Source organism: Amphimedon queenslandica, unplaced genomic scaffold (assembly GCF_000090795.2).
Source record: "Amphimedon queenslandica unplaced genomic scaffold, v1.1 AMPQUscaffold_13171, whole genome shotgun sequence".
Lineage (NCBI taxonomy): Eukaryota > Metazoa > Porifera > Demospongiae > Haplosclerida > Niphatidae > Amphimedon > Amphimedon queenslandica.
Window position 1 is genome coordinate 85,778 of NW_003546593.1, and position 17,042 is coordinate 102,819.

A 17,042-nucleotide genomic window follows, 5' to 3' on the forward strand; every position below is an offset into this window, starting at 1 on the left:
GGGTGTGGTTAGTCACGTGATACTTCTTACACCACAACAACTCAATGAGTAGATAGTACAGGGGAAGAGACAAAGTAAAGATGCCTAAAGGTAAAGGAAAGAAGAAACAGAAGGAAAAGACAACAGATGGTGAGTAGAAGCACAATAAGACACAAAAGTATACAATACTGAACAATAGAACCAGTAGTTATACATGTGCATGTACCACAGACCAAAGATATGTGTGTCCATTATGGCTTCACTGTGTTTTTAGATGGAGCTGGGTCTGGTGCTGTTTTAATGTTCTCAGGTCCCTCACAGATTGTTGATGATACCGACAGTATCTGTAGTTCGATTCCTGACAGCGTTCTAAGTGATGAAAGTAAGGATATTATGTATTTAATATAATTAATGTCCTGTGGGTGTGTTCTAATAATTGGTGGGTGTGGTTTATCCATAGTTGTTTCGGAAGGTTTTGATGACTCAGCAGATAGTTCTAGCGATACTGAGCTTCAGTTTCAAGTTTCGGAGGCTTTGGATAATCTTGCAGATAAGAAGTAAGATAAGAACCACACCCATAACCACACCTTTATTGACTCCGCCCACATTAGTTCGAGGACGAGAATGGCCGCTTTGAATTACTTAAACGATAAACTGAAACACAAGATGGTGGGGCAATACATAGTTGGAAGGTAGAGAATATATTCAGTATGAATGTGTACATGTACATTTAGTACTAGTGTAATTGATATTATATATACATCCCATTTTTTTACTACAATTTTGCAGAAGTACATTTAATTTTATTAGATAATACTTTAAAAACTACATTAAAATCGTTAATTATTATTAGCTAAAAGTTAAAATTAGTCGAGTCAAACCTCCAAATGCAATCCAGGATATGTCAAAGTTGATGCACACACAATTAAAGCTATATTCTCTCCCTTTTTCTTTCTTCCATTTCTTCGTAGAACTGAGACTCTAATTGATACTTTGGTGCGAGGAATCAAGAGATCACAAGGAGGAGAAAGGAAGGAGCTGTTGCTCTTGGCTTCTCTCTTTCCACTTCAATTCGGTGAAGATTGTGCTGACATTACTTCACTGCTACTGTCAGTCCTAGTGCCTATCATAATGGATAACTCTGTTAGCCCGCCAGAGAGGAGTATGGTAAGTTTTGTTGTATTTTTTACTTGTTATGCAATAGAATTAAATGATGTAATGTCTACCTATGTTGTGTAGGAAGTTTGAGCTAATTTGTTTGCTGTATTGCCATTAAATTAATTCTTTTAATTGTCACCGTGACGTTGTTTATAATTGAATTTGATGACGTAGTGTTGTTACTATGACATTCCGTTTAATTGGATTTTGTAGTATCGTATTACTATACCTTTTGTGGCATTGCTGTAACCATCATGATGCTATTAGGATGTACGTGTTTGTTATAAAAGATTGGGGGAGGAGGGGTATTGTTGATGGCTGAAGATTATAATGATATGGATTTAGTTTTTTAATTTTTGCACATGTACATGTACTGATTCTCTTTATTAATTGTCTCTATCTCTGTCTCTCTCTGTCTCTCTGTTTAGGCTATATCAACACTCACTCTGTGTACATTTCTGCTCTGTCATGACATGAAAGTATTGAATGACTAAATATTGTGTCTGTCACATTCACCTCTCTCCCCCTCTCTCTTCCTCTGTCTCTCCCCCTCTCTCCCCTCCCCCTTTCCCCCCCTCTCTCTCATACAGCTAGTAGAGGATATTATGCACCATTGTGAGAGCTTGTGTAGCTCATGTAAGATTGATCTCATTGTGTCAGCTGCCATTAAAGGATGGTCACTCCTCCTTTCTATTTTACCTATTCACATGATACCCGCCATTTTAACCAGGTATGCATTAGTATTAATATTAATATTATTTTTATTTTTATTATTATTATTAATTTATAGGCAAACTCCAATATTAACTAAAGTGTTGGAATCAGCTTCCGATCTGTCACTAAAAATATCGTCAGGCCAAGCTCTCTCTCTCCTTTTTGAACTGACAAGAGAATGCAATGAAGACGTGAGTTTTAATTAATTAATTAATAATAATGGGTGGGGCCAAGGTAGGAGTGGTCTTAAAATGGGTGTGGTTTAGTTGCTAGAGTGTGAAGAGGCGGAAGTCGCCTGTGCTGTTGTTCAGAGTCTTGCCAGTGAGAGTAACCGTTACTCCGGCAGAAAAGAAAGAACCCAGCAAAGAGCCTCCTTCAGGGATTTCTCTCAAGCCATAGAGGTGAGGGTTGAGTTGTAGGTGTGGTTAGTAGGTGTGGTTTTGTAGAGTGGCTACGTACCGGAAAGAAGCATAAAGTTTGGATCGGAATCGTTACAATTGGACTCTTGGGCAAGGTGAGTTGACCATGCCCATGACCACACCTACTAATAATTAATCCTAACAGGTTGATACAGTACAATGTACTGACTGAGTTACTGGCTACCGGCTGTAGGACACACCTCATGGTAATTTTAACCCTTTGTCAACTACGTTAATTGTGCTTTAATTAGAATAATGGACTGGTTCGTGATATATTTCAACTGGGGCCTCCCGTTTTACCTTATTTGGAAACTAAAGCAACTAAAATTGAGAGAGTAAGTTCATATTTTTTGTATATTTTTAAACGTCTTTTCTCAATTACTGCAGAAGCTCATAAATGCTGCATCAGCAAAATGGCGTTCTCAGGCCAGAGGCAAACAAAGGGACAAGAGATGTGTATTATAATTAATTAATTAATTATTAATTAGTTTTAATTATTATTATTTATCCTGTAAATGATTAAATTTTATCATTGTTATTATTATTTTATTAAGTCTATTTATGCTACGTAAATGAATTATTATTCTTTAATTTTTATTATTATTTATTTCATGTAAATCTATTTAAAATAATACTTAGCTATGTTAGCAGCATTTATTCAGTTGTGTCTCATGATGTTCATGTACAGTGTAGCCTCTTTATTACATCTTATGCACACCGGTACTTCTTATTAGTTATTAGATCTGATTGACGATGAAGCTGTTGCTAAATCAGTTTCTGTAGCATGCAGTTAGATTATATACGCGTTTTAGCTATTCTTTTATACTTTTATTTCTTATCTCTAATTCCTGGGATTGGTTTTAGACTAGCTATAGCTCGAGCTATTGCATAAAAGACTAAAAAGCTAAGATACCCTTGGGCTCGACCTTGAGGATCACTTAAGAGGATCACTTGGAGTCCTGACCAATCAGATTAGTCCACGCGTGACGTCATAACGACGTCAACATGAAAAGGGCAGGCCCAAACCGATCCGATCCGAGGCTATATAAAAGGAGCTGCACTTCCTGTTCCGGTAATTTTTTCTCAGTTTTTCGGCGCCAAAAGGTCAAGGTCTCTCTGGGCCACGTTCCCCAACTTTTCATGGCGGCTATGGTTATTTGTACCTGGATCTATCTCTCTGTCTCTCCCTTCATTCTCTCTCTCCTTACTACTCTTCTTTCCCCTAGTGTTTGTCAATTATCTTTCTCTTTTTTTAAAGGTCACCTCTCCTGGCTACAACACTTCTTTCTAGCTGCCCTTCACTCCTATAATGGCTCCTGTGGTTCATTAAAACCTCTATCTAAACTCAATGGGTAAGAAAACCTTATCCTATGTACATGTGCTCATCTTTTCTCCATTTTAGGTGACCTCACATGTTCAAAGTTCCCGCCATTTTGTGACTCCAATTAATGCGCGCCGCCCGTTTTAGAAACTTGGGAGACCCTTTAGTCCATACCACACTGTCACAACACTACAGAGAAGTGAGTTCCTCTGTTCCTCCTACTTGTTAACATTTCATGTCCTTTTGTTATTATTAGGAGAGACGCGTTGTCTGGAACATGATGTTGTGCTCTGTTGGGTACTTTGGGCTCCTGAACTTTGATGTACTATATTTGGCTCCTTATGGCTCGTGAACTGACGTACTCGTTCTGTGTCTTTATGGTTTGTCTCATTTTGGAGTTTGGAGGTCTTATACATGTACTAATAGTCTTGCTATGCCATCACGGCGAGACTATACGCACCACCTCATGCCTCCCCTTGCATGTTCATATTGTCTGTTTCTCTCTCTCTTTCAATAGCTTTGCGTCAGGTAGGAAATCACGCGATGCTTCATGTACATATTGTCCCTATGTAAAGACTGGGTTAGAACTTAGACTTTGCTCTTTGTGTGCCTTGTGTTGTGACCGGAGGTGCTGTGTGAGCTTGTGGTAATGTACGTCTTAACGTAAATACCATTAGTTCATACAGCACCTCCTGTCACAGCACAAGACACATGAGGAACAATGAGTAAGTTCTGGAGCAGTCTTTATTACATGTACTACATAGTATTCCATTCCCCCAGCTGTCATCTGCTATGCTTGTTTATGATTTCTTATTATTTCTCAATAATGCATTCCTATACTGTATTGTGTGTATCAGATGACAGTTTGTATGAGTTGTGTAAGCTCACAGCCATATGTATAGCTTACAAGAAAGCTTGTATACAGCCTGGCATTCAAAACATTGTTTGCTATAGGAGGGAATGGTACAAAAACTACAATAAAAGACAACAGCTTAAACAAATTAAAACTTTTAAAATTTCATAGAAAGGAAAGCTTATATTTTATTATTATTTGTTCTGGAGAACAGCAAGAAGCTTAACATAAGGTTAATAACCTTTTGTACATTCTTATATAATCTATATCTTCCTTTCTCCCTCTAGTTTCATTTGCTATAGCTATATACTGCAGACTGGTTTTGTCACTGTTACTTTTGGTAAGGAGTTGTGTTTGTCTATTTTTATATTTATTGCTACTTCTCTCTCTTTTTATAGGCGTCATCGTCCAAGTTTGCCCTGGTTTCTCTTCTCCTGTTGGTTGCTGCTTTGTTGATGTATCCTGTCTTCTAGTTCCTCCGATGAATTTGATGTTGCCCTCAGCTCTTGATTTGATGTATACATTTTCCAGTATGTCCTCTGGCCCCTGTACAATACCTTTGGATCATAGCTATCATTATGGATACCAGTTAAGCACTAAATCAGGAGCCCAACCTTTTCATAGGCTCCTGAATAGTTGTACTATGCATCATGCATCCCTTTGCATGTGTACATGTAGTCCCATTCTTTCAAATAAAATTAGAGAGTTTGAGAGTACACCCTTAATTATACATTGTGTTATACAGGTGAGTGGTGACCCTTTACATTAGCTACTACACAGTAATATTGTACCATTCCTATACCTGTCATTGCTTGATGCTTCTTCCTTTAGCTTAGGTTCGTCTCTACTTACTGATTCGACAAACGTTCGATCAGGAAGTAACCAAATAATGCATTGTTTTATAATGTGTATTTTGTGTATCAAGCAATGACACGTCTTCATATGTAGCATTTCAAGAGTGGGAACTGTTTACCCGAAAACAGCATACCCTCTTGTTTGCTATAGGTGGGAATGGATAGTCAAAAATTTTCACTTTTTGTTGGCAGATTAAAAATAGGCCTTATTTTTGAATTAGAAAAGAAGATTGATAGCCTATTATTCTTATAATGTTCCTCATATAGGGGACCTAATTCATACATGTTCCCCATATAGGGGACCCAATTCATACATCTTCCCCATATAGGGGACCCAATTCATACATCTTCCCCATATAGGAGACCCAATGCATACATGTTCCCCATATAGGGGACCCAATTCATACATGTTCCTCATTACAGGTGACCCAATTTATGTTCCCCTCATACAATGAGTGCACTCATAGGTGGCCCATACATTGTATATACATCTCTAGGTTAGTACGTAGTCTTGGTTGCATACATGTATAGGTCAAAGTACATGTACATGCATTATGACAAGGTGTTATGTTTTGTTTTCAGCATCTACACGTCAAATCCTCATGGACTCTTTCTTAATGGATTAAGGTAACCAGCAATAGATTCTATTACCTCATAAATTACTGCTTTCATTCTAGGGTGGGCAGCAGTATAGCGCTACCTCCCCGTGGTGCTGCCTGGGGTCACTAGTATCTGATACTGCTAGTGATGCTAAAAGCGCTATGAGAAGACAAGAAAGCTACATGTGATGAACTTTTATTTGATGATACATTGCTGTACTTCAATCACATGTACATGTACCTCCTGCCACATAACTTAAGGAGTTTTGATCAGTGGTAATGTTCACCCTTTTATTAATGTCACGTCCTACAAGTGACATTAAACTATTTCTAAGTTATAATCATTAAATTCTTTCATTAAATTTTCATCAAATGAAAAATCTTTCTAAGCTACATGTATAGCTACAGTATCAATATTCAAGCAATAATAATTAGTATTATAACAGTTTTTATTAGCTATCAAGTCATCACAATTCTCTCTCACTGCATAAATTGAAATTTGTCACATTTTGCAGCATGCAACTCCAGATCAGTCTGAGTAGCAAAGTTACCCACGCCACAGATGGGGCACACTCCAGTGGGTTTGCTTGAGTCAACCCTCTCACCTGGTAAATGGAAGTTTCCCCCATCACCACCATCAGGAGGCTAAAGGGAGAAAAAAAGATTAATTAACGGAATGCCCAATCACATACAGTAAAATAAGTAAGTTTTTAGAAAAAAGCAAATACTATATCATAGGTTGTGGTTTTTTTTCAAAAAATGGCTCTGAAATCATTAAAAATTTTTATTACATTTTCTGATACATATTGATGTCCTTATGCTGTGTAGCAAGTTTGAGTTGATTCCGACTTCAAGTTATGGTCATTTTTAAAAGCAGCCAAATTTTGAAAAATACCCAAGGCTATAGTCCATGGTTTTTCCAAAAAATGGCTCCGAAATCACTCTCAATTTTTATTACATTTTCTAATACGTATTGATGTCCTTATGCTGTGTAGAAAGTTTGAGCTGATTCCGACTTCAATTTTTCAAGTTACGACCATTTAAAAACTTAGTTACTATGACTCTACTTTCCTTATATGGTATTACATGAACTACAGGTGGTTGGTTCTATTGAACTTACAAACTGTCTCCTTGGATCATACCCTCCTCCTCCACCTCCTCCTCTACCTGGTCCTCCCCTAAAGAATTAATAAAATAAAAAGTGAAACAATATTTCGAAGGTACCATTTCTGTTTAAGTATTTATTATCACAATTAGTATGGCAGGCATATTGACACATATTAGCTTGGAATGTTTGGATGGGATTCGTAAAATTAAGAAATAATTTCAATTTCCTTACATAAATAATTCTCCTCCTCCACTCTGTCCTCTTGGCTGATTAAGATCATTCAAGTCACTGCCACGCCTACCACCTCCGGCCCCACCCTCTTTCGGTGGAGGTGGTTTTGGCAAAGGAGTGAAATCAACATACGGCTGGGGTTGCTGGGGTGGGGGGATGTCCCTCCTGTCTCCTCCGGGATTAAACTGACGGGGGCCTCTGTGATCATCCATTCTACCTCCTCGATCATCCATTCTACCTCCTCGTCCTCCTCCATAATGTCCACCATAAGTAGAAGCTGGAGGTGGGCCACCTTGATACTCATCAGGGCGTGACATGTGACGATCGTCTTGAGGTCTCCGTTCCCAATCCTGGAATCTTGGTGGATCATTTGGGCGTCTTTGATACCCCCCACCTCCACCACAATCTCCTCCTCCTCCTACAGGCCGGGATATAGTATGGGGTCTCACTCCTGTTCCCATCCTTTCTCTATCATCAGGAGGTGGTGGACGATAATTCCTGGGACTCTCTCCTCCTCCTCCCATCCGCTGACCACCTGATGATGGACGGTTTGGCCTATCCCCAGGCCCACGGTCCATAGGTCTTGGGCCACGGTCCATGGGTCCTGGGCCACGGTCCATGGGTCCAGGTCCACGGTCCATGGGTCCAGGTCCACGGTCCATGGGTCCAGGTCCACGGTCCATGGGTCTAGCTCCACGGTCTATGGGTCCAGGACTACGGTCCATAGGCCCAGGTCCACGGTCCGTGGGTGGTCCATGATCCATTGGTACAAGAGGTGTCCTATCAACTGGTTCATGTCTGCTCAGTCGGTCCTCAAGGTTGGCTATGGTTCGCTGCTGGACAGTGACTTTATCCTTCAAGTCGTCAACTTGTTTTTGAAGACTCTCTCGATTGTTTCGCAAGGCATCAACAGCTTTTGCCTCCTTCTCCCTCGCAGCTCTTTCGGAATTAAAATCTTCTCTAGCAACTTCAAACTATAAAGGAAGATACAAAGTACACAGTGCAGATAAATTGTATTCTTTTACTTGTATTTTCCATTGTTCTGCTTCACTCAGATATTCCTCAATTTTTTTCTGACGCTCAGCTTTACTTTGATTCTCTTTCTTCTGATATTCAGCTGCTGCAGTGTCCCTCTCTTTAGCATATTTAGCTGCTTGACTAACAGCATCATCTCTTTCTTTTGATAATTGTAAAATATGAGCCTTTTGACGTCTTATCTCTTCTTTCTTGTTATTAAGGTCTTCAGTTAGTCCTAACATTTGAGTTGACATCTCCTATTAATAAATAAATTATAATATTTATAATATATGTAACACATGTATCATAGCCCACAAAGCACAAGAACATTTTGTAATGTCCCAATTGGTACAAGCCTATACAAAAGTACTTCTGAAATGAGGACACCTCTGTATTAAGGACAGGTAGTGTGGGCCCAATGGTGTCCTTAATAAAGAGGCTACACTGTACATGTATTAAGGACAGGTAGTGTGGGCCCAATGGTGTCCTTAATAAAGAGGCTACACTGTACATGTATTAAGGACAGGTAGTGTGGGCCCAATGGTGTCCTTAATAAAGAGGCTACACTGTACATGTATTAAGGACAGGGTAGTGTGGGCCCAATGGTGTCCTTAATAAAGAGGCTACACTGTACATGTATTAAGGACAGGTAGTGTGGCCCAATGGTGTCCTTAATAAAGAGGCTACACTGTACATGTATTAAGGACAGGTAGTGTGGGCCCAATGGTGTCCTTAATAAAGAGGCTACACTGTACATGTATTAAGGACAGGTAGTGTGGGCCTACACTGTACTATTGTTTTTAAGATACATACATGTATTACAGCTCACCTCCATCATTTTGTCCAAGTCAGTGTTTTCTCCCTCAGCCTCTGCTCTTGCTTGTTGCAGCTGTTTCTTGGTCTGATCAAGGTCAGATTGCGCTTTTGATAGTTGAACAGTTAACTCATGACTATACAGTACACGTGGTATGGAGTATATTGATAATGTGATACATTCTATCATATAACCTCTTCTACTTACACTCTTTCTTTCTCATTCTCCAGTTGATTCACTAAGTTTCCTCTTTCATTTTCCAGTTTAACATTCACTGACTCTAATTGAGTCAAATCATCTTTTGTAGTAGACAACCTAACAATCAATCAATTTATTAATTTATTTATTAAAGAGCTTACTTTCCTTCATAATCATCAACAATCTCCTGCTCTGCATTCCGTGATTCATCCAGATCCTGTTTCAGTTGATCTTTTTCACGTGCTATTCTCTCCTTTTCCTTTCTTATTCTCTCCATATCTTGTATCGCTCTCTCTTTGTCTCTGACTGCTTTCTCTTTCTCTCCCTTTAAAGTTTCTAGTTCGTCACTGCTTGCTGCACTGGCTAGCTGTCCTTTGAGTGTCTCTACTTCTTGAGTCAGCCTCTTGTTTCTCTGTTACAAATACATACAAAAATACATAAAGAAAATTAAAATGTACAATATAATGATACTAAGTGCAGGCTATCTTAATTGTGTACATTATAATGGTAGAATTGATTAAACATGCATACCGTATTTCCTTAAAAATAAAAGCCCAGGCATCTATTTCCTTAAATGGTATTTGGACCTCGAAAAAATTTTAAAAAATAAAAACTTTGGTCCAGAGCGGGATTCACACCAGTGACCTCATGCACTTAATGCACTCATGCACTTAGCCTTATGTCAAGGCTAAATTTGCATATTTATACTTCACTTCTATTGCTACCCCGGCGTTTATTCACATCCGGCTTTTTTGACGATATACAGTACATGTATACACCTACCCCTATTTCGTCATTGAGTCGTCTCTTGATGTTTCCAACGTTTCCAACAATTCCAGTTTTATAAGCATCTACTCCTCCTCCATCAGGATTATCCGGTCTTGACTTGTCTTCTAACTCTTGCTCTTTTGCCCGAAGGTCTCGCTCTCTATCCGCAAGTTTCCTGTCCTTAGCATTCAGCTCTCTCTTCAATTGGCTAATCTCATACTCCAGCTCATCTTTCATCGTCCGATATTCTGATTCTTTTTGTTCAAGCTGTTCCTGTAACTCTCTCTCCTAGAGGGAAAGGAGAGAAAGATGCTAGGTCATATTAATGCTAAGACTCACTCTATCCTTATCAACGGGTCTCCTATCTTTGGTTTTTAGCTCTCTCTTCAGTTCTCTAACTTCTCCATCATGCTGGCTCTTCATGGCCCTAAATTCAGATTCTTTCTCTTGAAGTTCTTGTACTAGATCTCTTTCCCTCGATTGAAAATCGGCTTTCTGAGCTTGCAGCTCTCTCACTTTAGCTTGCAGTTCCATCTGAAGATCTGCTTGTGACTACAAATGAAAGAGAAAGTGAGAAGGAGGTTTGAATAACAATTCAAGTGACCAAGGCAGTATAAATATAGTCAAACCTTTGATACTCCTCCAGCTACCCTTTCCAACTAAATTTTTGAATTAAACAGAATCAACTTTACCTAAAACACATTCACTTACTTCACCAAGTTGTGCCCCCAAAGAGACATTCATATCTTGGGCTTCTCTCAATTCACTTTTCAAGTGTGACACCTCTGACTTTAAGAGAGAGAGAGAGAAAGAGGGAAAGAAAGAAAGCAGGCATTTTAAGTACACTGCATGATTTCGTCTGATAATTGATACATTTGCAACGTACATGAGTCATTTAATTAATGTACAAGTACATTTCACTCAAAATGAATCGCACATTAAACAATAAAACTCAGTTCTTACTCTAAATTGAGAATTGGAACGCTTCTCTTCAGATAGCTCAAGTTGGAGCTGACTCAACTGACGATCCAACGAGTCAATTTGTCCTTGATTTGCAGGTGGGCGGGACTGAGACTGCTTCAAATAATCCTTTAAAAGATACACGAATAAAAATGGAAAGATGAAATATAAAAGTTACGTTTTCTTCTCTTAGCTTCTGCTCTCTCTTCTCAACTTCAGAGAGATCATGCTATGAAGGAAAGGAGAGCGTGGCAGTTATCATTATACTATCCATGACTTGCCGATACAATACCTTGAGCTTGTTTATTTCTTCGTTCAGTTTTCTAGAAAGGTCACTCGTTGAGAGGGCATTGCGTTGCAAGGCAGCCTTATCATCTTCAAGCTAAAGGAGAAGGAGGAAGAGGGTAACAATGCTTTTTTGTGAATTTCACAACAAATTCCGCCACAAAAATTTTAAGCACATGTAAATGATGTATTTTACTTGTCTTACACGACTCATGTCCGATTGCTTTTGCTTGTCGTGATCCTTTTCTCCGTTCAGTTTCACTATCTGTGCTTTAAAACCCAACACTGAGACTCTAGCGTCCCAATACAACTTATGAAGGTGCTTCACTTCCTCTATAAAAGATATAATTAATAGATAGCCACACCCACAACCACACCCAAGATTATGAATATTCATTGATTAATGAATTGTGATTTAATTAGATTTTGGAAATACGAAATTTAAAAAAAGTATCTTGTACACGTGACATGAAAACATGATATTTACATGACACTTTTCCTAATTATATAATTAATTAATTAATTACTAGTCACAAGTAATTAGTAGCTACTTCTATTAATACGAATTAGTTATTAAAAGGTAGTTATAAATAGGTAGTTATTAAAGGCAGTTATTGTAGTCATAGTGTAACTTTATATGGTAACGAGTAGTTTACTATAAGTTAAAGTAAATAAGACATCATGTTGATCTGATTAACAAGGAACAATGTATATCAACACTAACCTTCTTTGCTTGCCACTAGACTTTCTTTGCTAGCCACTAGACTTGCTATCTCATTATTGTTAGCTTTTAGAGTTTCACTAAAGAAACATCAAATGACACACATCATAATATGTAACTGTAAAATACTGCCATTTTAATCGCGATAACTTATATATAGTACATAACATATTACATTATACATGTACATGTACTGTGAATTTGAAAATTTATGCTTTATTCAATTTATAACTAACATATTATAACACGTCACTGTAAAATACATGTACTTACATTTTAACTGCCATTACATATATAGACATTATCAGATAATAATATATTATAACAATTATACTGTGGATTTGAAAAAAAACATGTATGCTTCACTCAATTTATGCTTTTAATATTCATTATTGGTTCATTTTGCTATAGATAGTTTCTTACCGTAGTTTCTCATTGTCCACCACCAGCTGTTGCATTTGTGATAGTACATCATCCCATATCTCTGGTGTGACTCCGCCCATCTTTCCACCAAGCTCGGATGCTTTAGACGCTAGAGCACTGACACCAGCTGGACCTCCGTACTGAACAAAACAAAAACAATGAATTTAAAGATTAGCCCATTGTAAGACAGCATCTCATTAACAACAAAACCAATACATGTATATATATATACAATATATCTATGTGCTATTATAAAGGCTATTTCACTATTAACATATTTCTAACTGTACATGAACAACCCACATTATTCATTTAAATCGATATATTTTCCTTACGTTTTGTTCATGAGGGTAGCCAGGGCGTTGCTGTTGATAGGCCATATGCTTCAGTCACTAGTCACGGTATATACACAGCTGCACTGTCCTCCAATCACTGTGTGTGTGTATCTAATGATATTCTCTGTAACAAGAGAATGAACTGGATGAGTAAGAAAAAGTGAATAAGCTTAGGGATTTACCCCTAAACGGGCCATCTGACGCAAACCACGCCCATACATAATGATAACCACACCCTGTGCAGTAAAATTATGAATGCATTCAAAATTTTCAATGTAACTTTACAAAAAATTAAAAACAAAGTTTGTGAATCTGTAGTTGACTAAAATCTTTTGGGGATCTTTTTTGCTGGCCTTGGCAATGGTGTGAAATCTACATAAGGTTGAGGAGGCAGTACCAGTTTGGGTTCATGATGCCCAGGTTGCTGTTCTGTCCTATCAACAGGTTCATATTTGCTCAGTCTGTCCTCAAGCTTGGCTATGGTTCGCAGTTGATTAACAACCTTCTCCTTCAGGTCATCAATTTCTTTTACTAGACTCTCCTGATTGTTTCTCAATGCATCAACAGCTTTTGCCTCCTTCTCCCTCGCAGCTCTTTCAGAATTAAAATCTTCCCTTGCAACTTCAAACTACAAAGAGAGAGAAAGGAACATACAGTACATATATACATGTATACATTTTATTTTATTTTACTTGTATTTTCCAGTGTTCTGCTTCACTCAGATATTCATCAATTTTTTTCTGACGGTCTGCTTTACTTTGATTCTCTTTCTTCTGATATTCAGCTGCTACACTGTCCCTCTCTTTAGCATATTCAACTGCTTGGCAAACAGCATCATCCCTTTCTTTTGACAATTGTAAAATATGAGACTTTTGACGTCTTATCACTTCTTTCTTGTTACTAAGCTCTTCAGTTAATCCTGTCATTTCATTTGACATATCCTATAGCAAGTGTATTATAATAATGTTCAGTAAATTACATGTACTTCAATACTAGTTCATAATATCATTGTTTCTACTAAATATTACAGTTCACCTCCACCATTTTATCTATGTCAGTGATTTCTCCCTCAGCCTCTGCTCTTGCTTGTTGCAGCTGCTTCTTGGTCTGATCCAGTTCAGATTGCGCCTTTGATAGTTGAAGACTTAACTCATAACTATATACATATAAAAGAAATGTACATGATTCAAATCCCTTCCTCTCTTTTCTCCTCTCTCTCTTTTTCCTCTCTGTTCCGCTTAGTGCACTCTTTCTCATTCTCCAGTTGAGCCTCCCTCAGAAATCATCTTTTGCAGTGGACAACCCAATAGTTAATTAGTATTCATAACCTATTCATCACAGCATCGTCTTTTTCTTTTGATAATTGTAAAATATGAGCCTTTTGGCATCTTATCACTTCTTTCTTGTTACTAAGCTCTTCATATAATCCTGTCATTTCATTTGACATATCCTATAGCAAGTGTATTATAATAATGCTCAGTAAATTACATGCATGTTAATACTAGTTCATAATATCATTGTTTCTACTAAATATTACAGCTCACCTCCATCATTTTGTCCAAGTCAGTGTTTTCTTCCTCAGCCTTTGCTCTTGCTTGTTGCAGCTGTTTCTTGGTCTGATCAAGTTCAGATTGTGCCTTTAATAGTTGAACATTTAACTCATGACTATATTAGTACACATCATGGTATGGAGTAAATTAATAATGTGGTATATTCTATTGTCTTCCACTTACACTTTATCTTTCTCATTCTCCAGTTGAGTCACTAAATTTCCTCTTTCATTTTCCAGTTTAACATTTATTGACTCTAAATGAGTGATGTCATCTTTTGCAATCAATAACCTAACAAATTGATCAATTTATTTATTTATTTATTAAAGAGCTTACTTTCCTTCGTACTCATCAACGATCTCCTGCTCTGCCTCCCTTTCTTCATCCAAATCCTGTCGTAGCTGATCTTTTTCCTGTGTTAGTCTCTCCTTCTCCTTTCTTATTGTCTCCATATCTTGTGTCGCTTTCTTTTTCTCTCTGACTGCTTTCTCTTTCTCTCTCTCTAAATCATCTTTTGCAATAGACAGCCTAATAACTATTAATAAATTTAAATTGCATGGTGTACTGGCTAACTGATTCTTTAGTTGCTCATTTTCCTTTGATGTTTTGTCTCTTTCTTGTACAAGCTTATCTTTTTCATTTACTAATCTGTCTTTTTCTTGTAGTAGTCTATCTTTATCCTGTAGGAGTCTATCCTTCTCTACCACAATTTCTTCTTTCTCTTGTGACAGTTTGTTCTTTTCTATTTTAAGAGCTGCCACTTCAACATTGCTAGCTGATGTTACACTGGTTGACTGTTCCTTCAATGACTCCATCTCTCTTGTCAAATCATTAATCACTTTTTTCTTTTCTATCTCATCAACTACATCAGATTGAACCTTAAAAAGTTTATCTTCCAATACTGCTATTGTCTCTTTCTGGTCTGTAATTGTTTGCTTAAAACCATCAACTTGTCTTTCATGATTATTTCTCAAAGTATCAACTATAGTAGCCAGCTTTTTCTTCTCTGAATCCAGATCATTTCTTGCAGTGTCATACTATAAAAGAATTAAGGAAGATTATATGCCTCCAATGACAGTACTAGGACATTTTACATAAAACTTTTAAAACAAAATTTAAAAAAGAACCAAAAGTTTGACAGTATTATTCTTATTTACTCACTGCATCATCTCTCTCTTTAGCCAATTGGTCAATCAGTGTTTGCTGGTATCTTATTTCTTCTCTCTTATTTCCAATATCTTTTGTCAGCAATGAAACCTCTTTTGACATTTCCTAATAAATAATGCAAACAGATACAAAGCAACGGTAATCTGAACACTACTATCTAAACACATAAAGCTGTAATGAAAGCTATTTAGCCTGTTTTCATACACAATGTGCACATAGTATAATCAAGTCTGCAAAGTTACCTGAAAATATTTCTCCATATCACTATTGTTACTCTCTAAAGACTCTTTTGCAAGTTGGAGCTCAACTTTTGTTTGATCAAGCTCAGACTGAACATTCACTAGTTGAGTTGTGAGATCATTACTGCATGCAGGAAGAAACAAACAAACAACATGAATGTGCATGAAACTAAACACTGTAAATTTCTTACATTTTATCTTCTTCACTTTTTCTTTCAGACTCCAACTGAGCCACAAGTGTTGCCACCTCACCATTCAACCTTTCTACCTCTTTTTTCAGCCATCTATTTTTCTAAATACATGCATGGACACATGTAAGTATATCTATGTCGTCATAATTACCCCAACTTCTTCATTAAGCCGATATCGTACTGCCGATTTGGCCATACCTATTAATGCAACCCCTTCTTCTCCTCTTCCATGCATTAATGATCTACGGTTATCTGATCCACTTTCTTGAAGCTCTCTTTCATCTTCTTGACTCTCATCTTCTTTTACCTTAAGCCAGTTAAATTTAATAATATAAGTAGCCTGACGTATGGTTTATCTTTCGTCTTTACCATATCTCTTGCTTGCTTTAATTCAGTCTGAAGTTGCTTCATTTTACTCTTTAACTGCAACAAACAGATAGATGTACAATCTATTTTTACAGATAGAAGGTTTCTCACATCATCCTGCTCTTCTTTTTCCCCTGACTTGGACATTTTATGAACAGCTTCTTCTAGGAATGATGCACCATAAGTACAACGCCCCTTAATACCACGCCTGCGCCCAGCCTACTATAAAAAAAGCAAGGCCCATGTAATGGCGGAAAAAGAGGAAGGCAGCTCATGGATAGATCCCAGTCTCCTGGTTGGTCTGGGACTAGTGGCAGCTGGAGCTATTTATTACTTAGCTTCTAGAAGAGAGAGAGAAAGGATATCTGTACCTATAGATAACCAGAGCATTGAATTACCAGTAAGTAATCAGCAAAATTATATAATTTTAAATCTTCTTTCACTTTTTCTTTATTAAAGGGTGGGGTGAGGATATCAAGATATTGTGTTAACGAGGAGCTGTTGGCTTACAAGTATGAGGACTCACGGACTCTTTATGAAGCATTCATGAGAGGGAAAAGAGTATCAAGTGAGATTTAGTAATTTTAACAATCAATTTGTGCTAATAATAATTTTTATTAAGAGAAATTTAAAATACTGACACACATAAATTAAATAACATCACTAAGAATTAGTAGAGCAAACCAGCAGTGCTTTAAAACTCTGACATTAGTTAACCTGATTCTGCATGATCAAAATGAATGGGTTTTTGCTTGTCACATATTTCGTAACA

The 17,042-nt window shown here is 37.4% G+C and overlaps 4 protein-coding genes across 6 annotated transcripts in view; 2 read left to right on the forward strand and 2 right to left on the reverse strand.

The window, feature by feature from the left end:
- Nucleotides 1-30: 30 nt before the first annotated feature.
- Nucleotides 31-2,931, forward strand: LOC100637387 (interferon-related developmental regulator 2-like). Of its 2 annotated transcripts, none has more exons than XM_011407766.2 (13): nucleotides 31-129; nucleotides 254-361; nucleotides 440-536; nucleotides 591-671; nucleotides 951-1,146; nucleotides 1,566-1,616; nucleotides 1,728-1,867; nucleotides 1,928-2,042; nucleotides 2,118-2,252; nucleotides 2,298-2,365; nucleotides 2,416-2,476; nucleotides 2,522-2,605; nucleotides 2,658-2,931. In XM_011407766.2, exons 1-13 carry the CDS (start codon nucleotides 81-83, stop codon nucleotides 2,733-2,735), a joined length of 1,263 nt encoding a protein of 420 aa, XP_011406068.1. In that variant the 5' UTR covers nucleotides 31-80; the 3' UTR covers nucleotides 2,736-2,931. The 2 variants fall into 2 exon arrangements, with proteins under 2 accessions (XP_011406068.1, XP_019856157.1); XM_020000598.1 differs by having other exon boundaries at nucleotides 41-129; nucleotides 452-536.
- Nucleotides 2,932-6,246: 3,315 nt separating this feature from the next.
- LOC100637515 (myosin-10-like) lies at nucleotides 6,247-12,953 on the reverse strand. Of its 2 annotated transcripts, none has more exons than XM_020000599.1 (18): nucleotides 12,758-12,953; nucleotides 12,423-12,562; nucleotides 12,003-12,079; nucleotides 11,484-11,611; nucleotides 11,286-11,375; nucleotides 11,172-11,222; nucleotides 10,997-11,122; nucleotides 10,745-10,822; nucleotides 10,663-10,692; nucleotides 10,373-10,585; nucleotides 10,049-10,321; nucleotides 9,427-9,677; nucleotides 9,275-9,382; nucleotides 9,083-9,203; nucleotides 8,262-8,510; nucleotides 7,237-8,210; nucleotides 7,018-7,075; nucleotides 6,247-6,542 (listed from the first exon to the last, which is right to left on the reverse strand). In XM_020000599.1, the coding sequence occupies exons 1-18, from the start codon at nucleotides 12,800-12,802 to the stop codon at nucleotides 6,378-6,380; spliced, it is 3,177 nt and encodes a 1,058-aa protein (XP_019856158.1). In that variant the 5' UTR covers nucleotides 12,803-12,953; the 3' UTR covers nucleotides 6,247-6,377. The 2 variants fall into 2 exon arrangements, with proteins under 2 accessions (XP_019856158.1, XP_003389025.2); XM_003388977.3 differs by having other exon boundaries at nucleotides 11,475-11,611.
- Nucleotides 12,954-13,051: 98 nt separating this feature from the next.
- On the reverse strand, nucleotides 13,052-16,486 carry LOC105313939 (myosin-3-like). Its single transcript, XM_011407767.2, has 14 exons — nucleotides 16,382-16,486; nucleotides 16,274-16,327; nucleotides 16,056-16,211; nucleotides 15,905-16,005; nucleotides 15,717-15,837; nucleotides 15,469-15,579; nucleotides 14,881-15,344; nucleotides 14,644-14,835; nucleotides 14,491-14,598; nucleotides 14,302-14,422; nucleotides 14,086-14,207; nucleotides 13,793-13,913; nucleotides 13,450-13,698; nucleotides 13,052-13,385 (listed from the first exon to the last, which is right to left on the reverse strand). Exons 1-14 carry the CDS (start codon nucleotides 16,415-16,417, stop codon nucleotides 13,080-13,082), a joined length of 2,262 nt encoding a protein of 753 aa, XP_011406069.1. The 5' UTR covers nucleotides 16,418-16,486; the 3' UTR covers nucleotides 13,052-13,079.
- Nucleotides 16,487-16,494: 8 nt separating this feature from the next.
- The window catches only part of LOC100638909 (long-chain-fatty-acid--CoA ligase 1-like), a 4,866-nt gene continuing 4,318 nt past the window's right edge, over nucleotides 16,495-17,042 (forward strand). Inside the window, exons 1-2 of the mRNA XM_020000600.1 lie at nucleotides 16,495-16,670; nucleotides 16,730-16,838. Coding sequence (XP_019856159.1) covers nucleotides 16,518-16,670; nucleotides 16,730-16,838 — 262 coding nt within the window. The 5' untranslated portion in view covers nucleotides 16,495-16,517. The remainder of the gene's footprint in view (nucleotides 16,671-16,729; nucleotides 16,839-17,042) is intronic.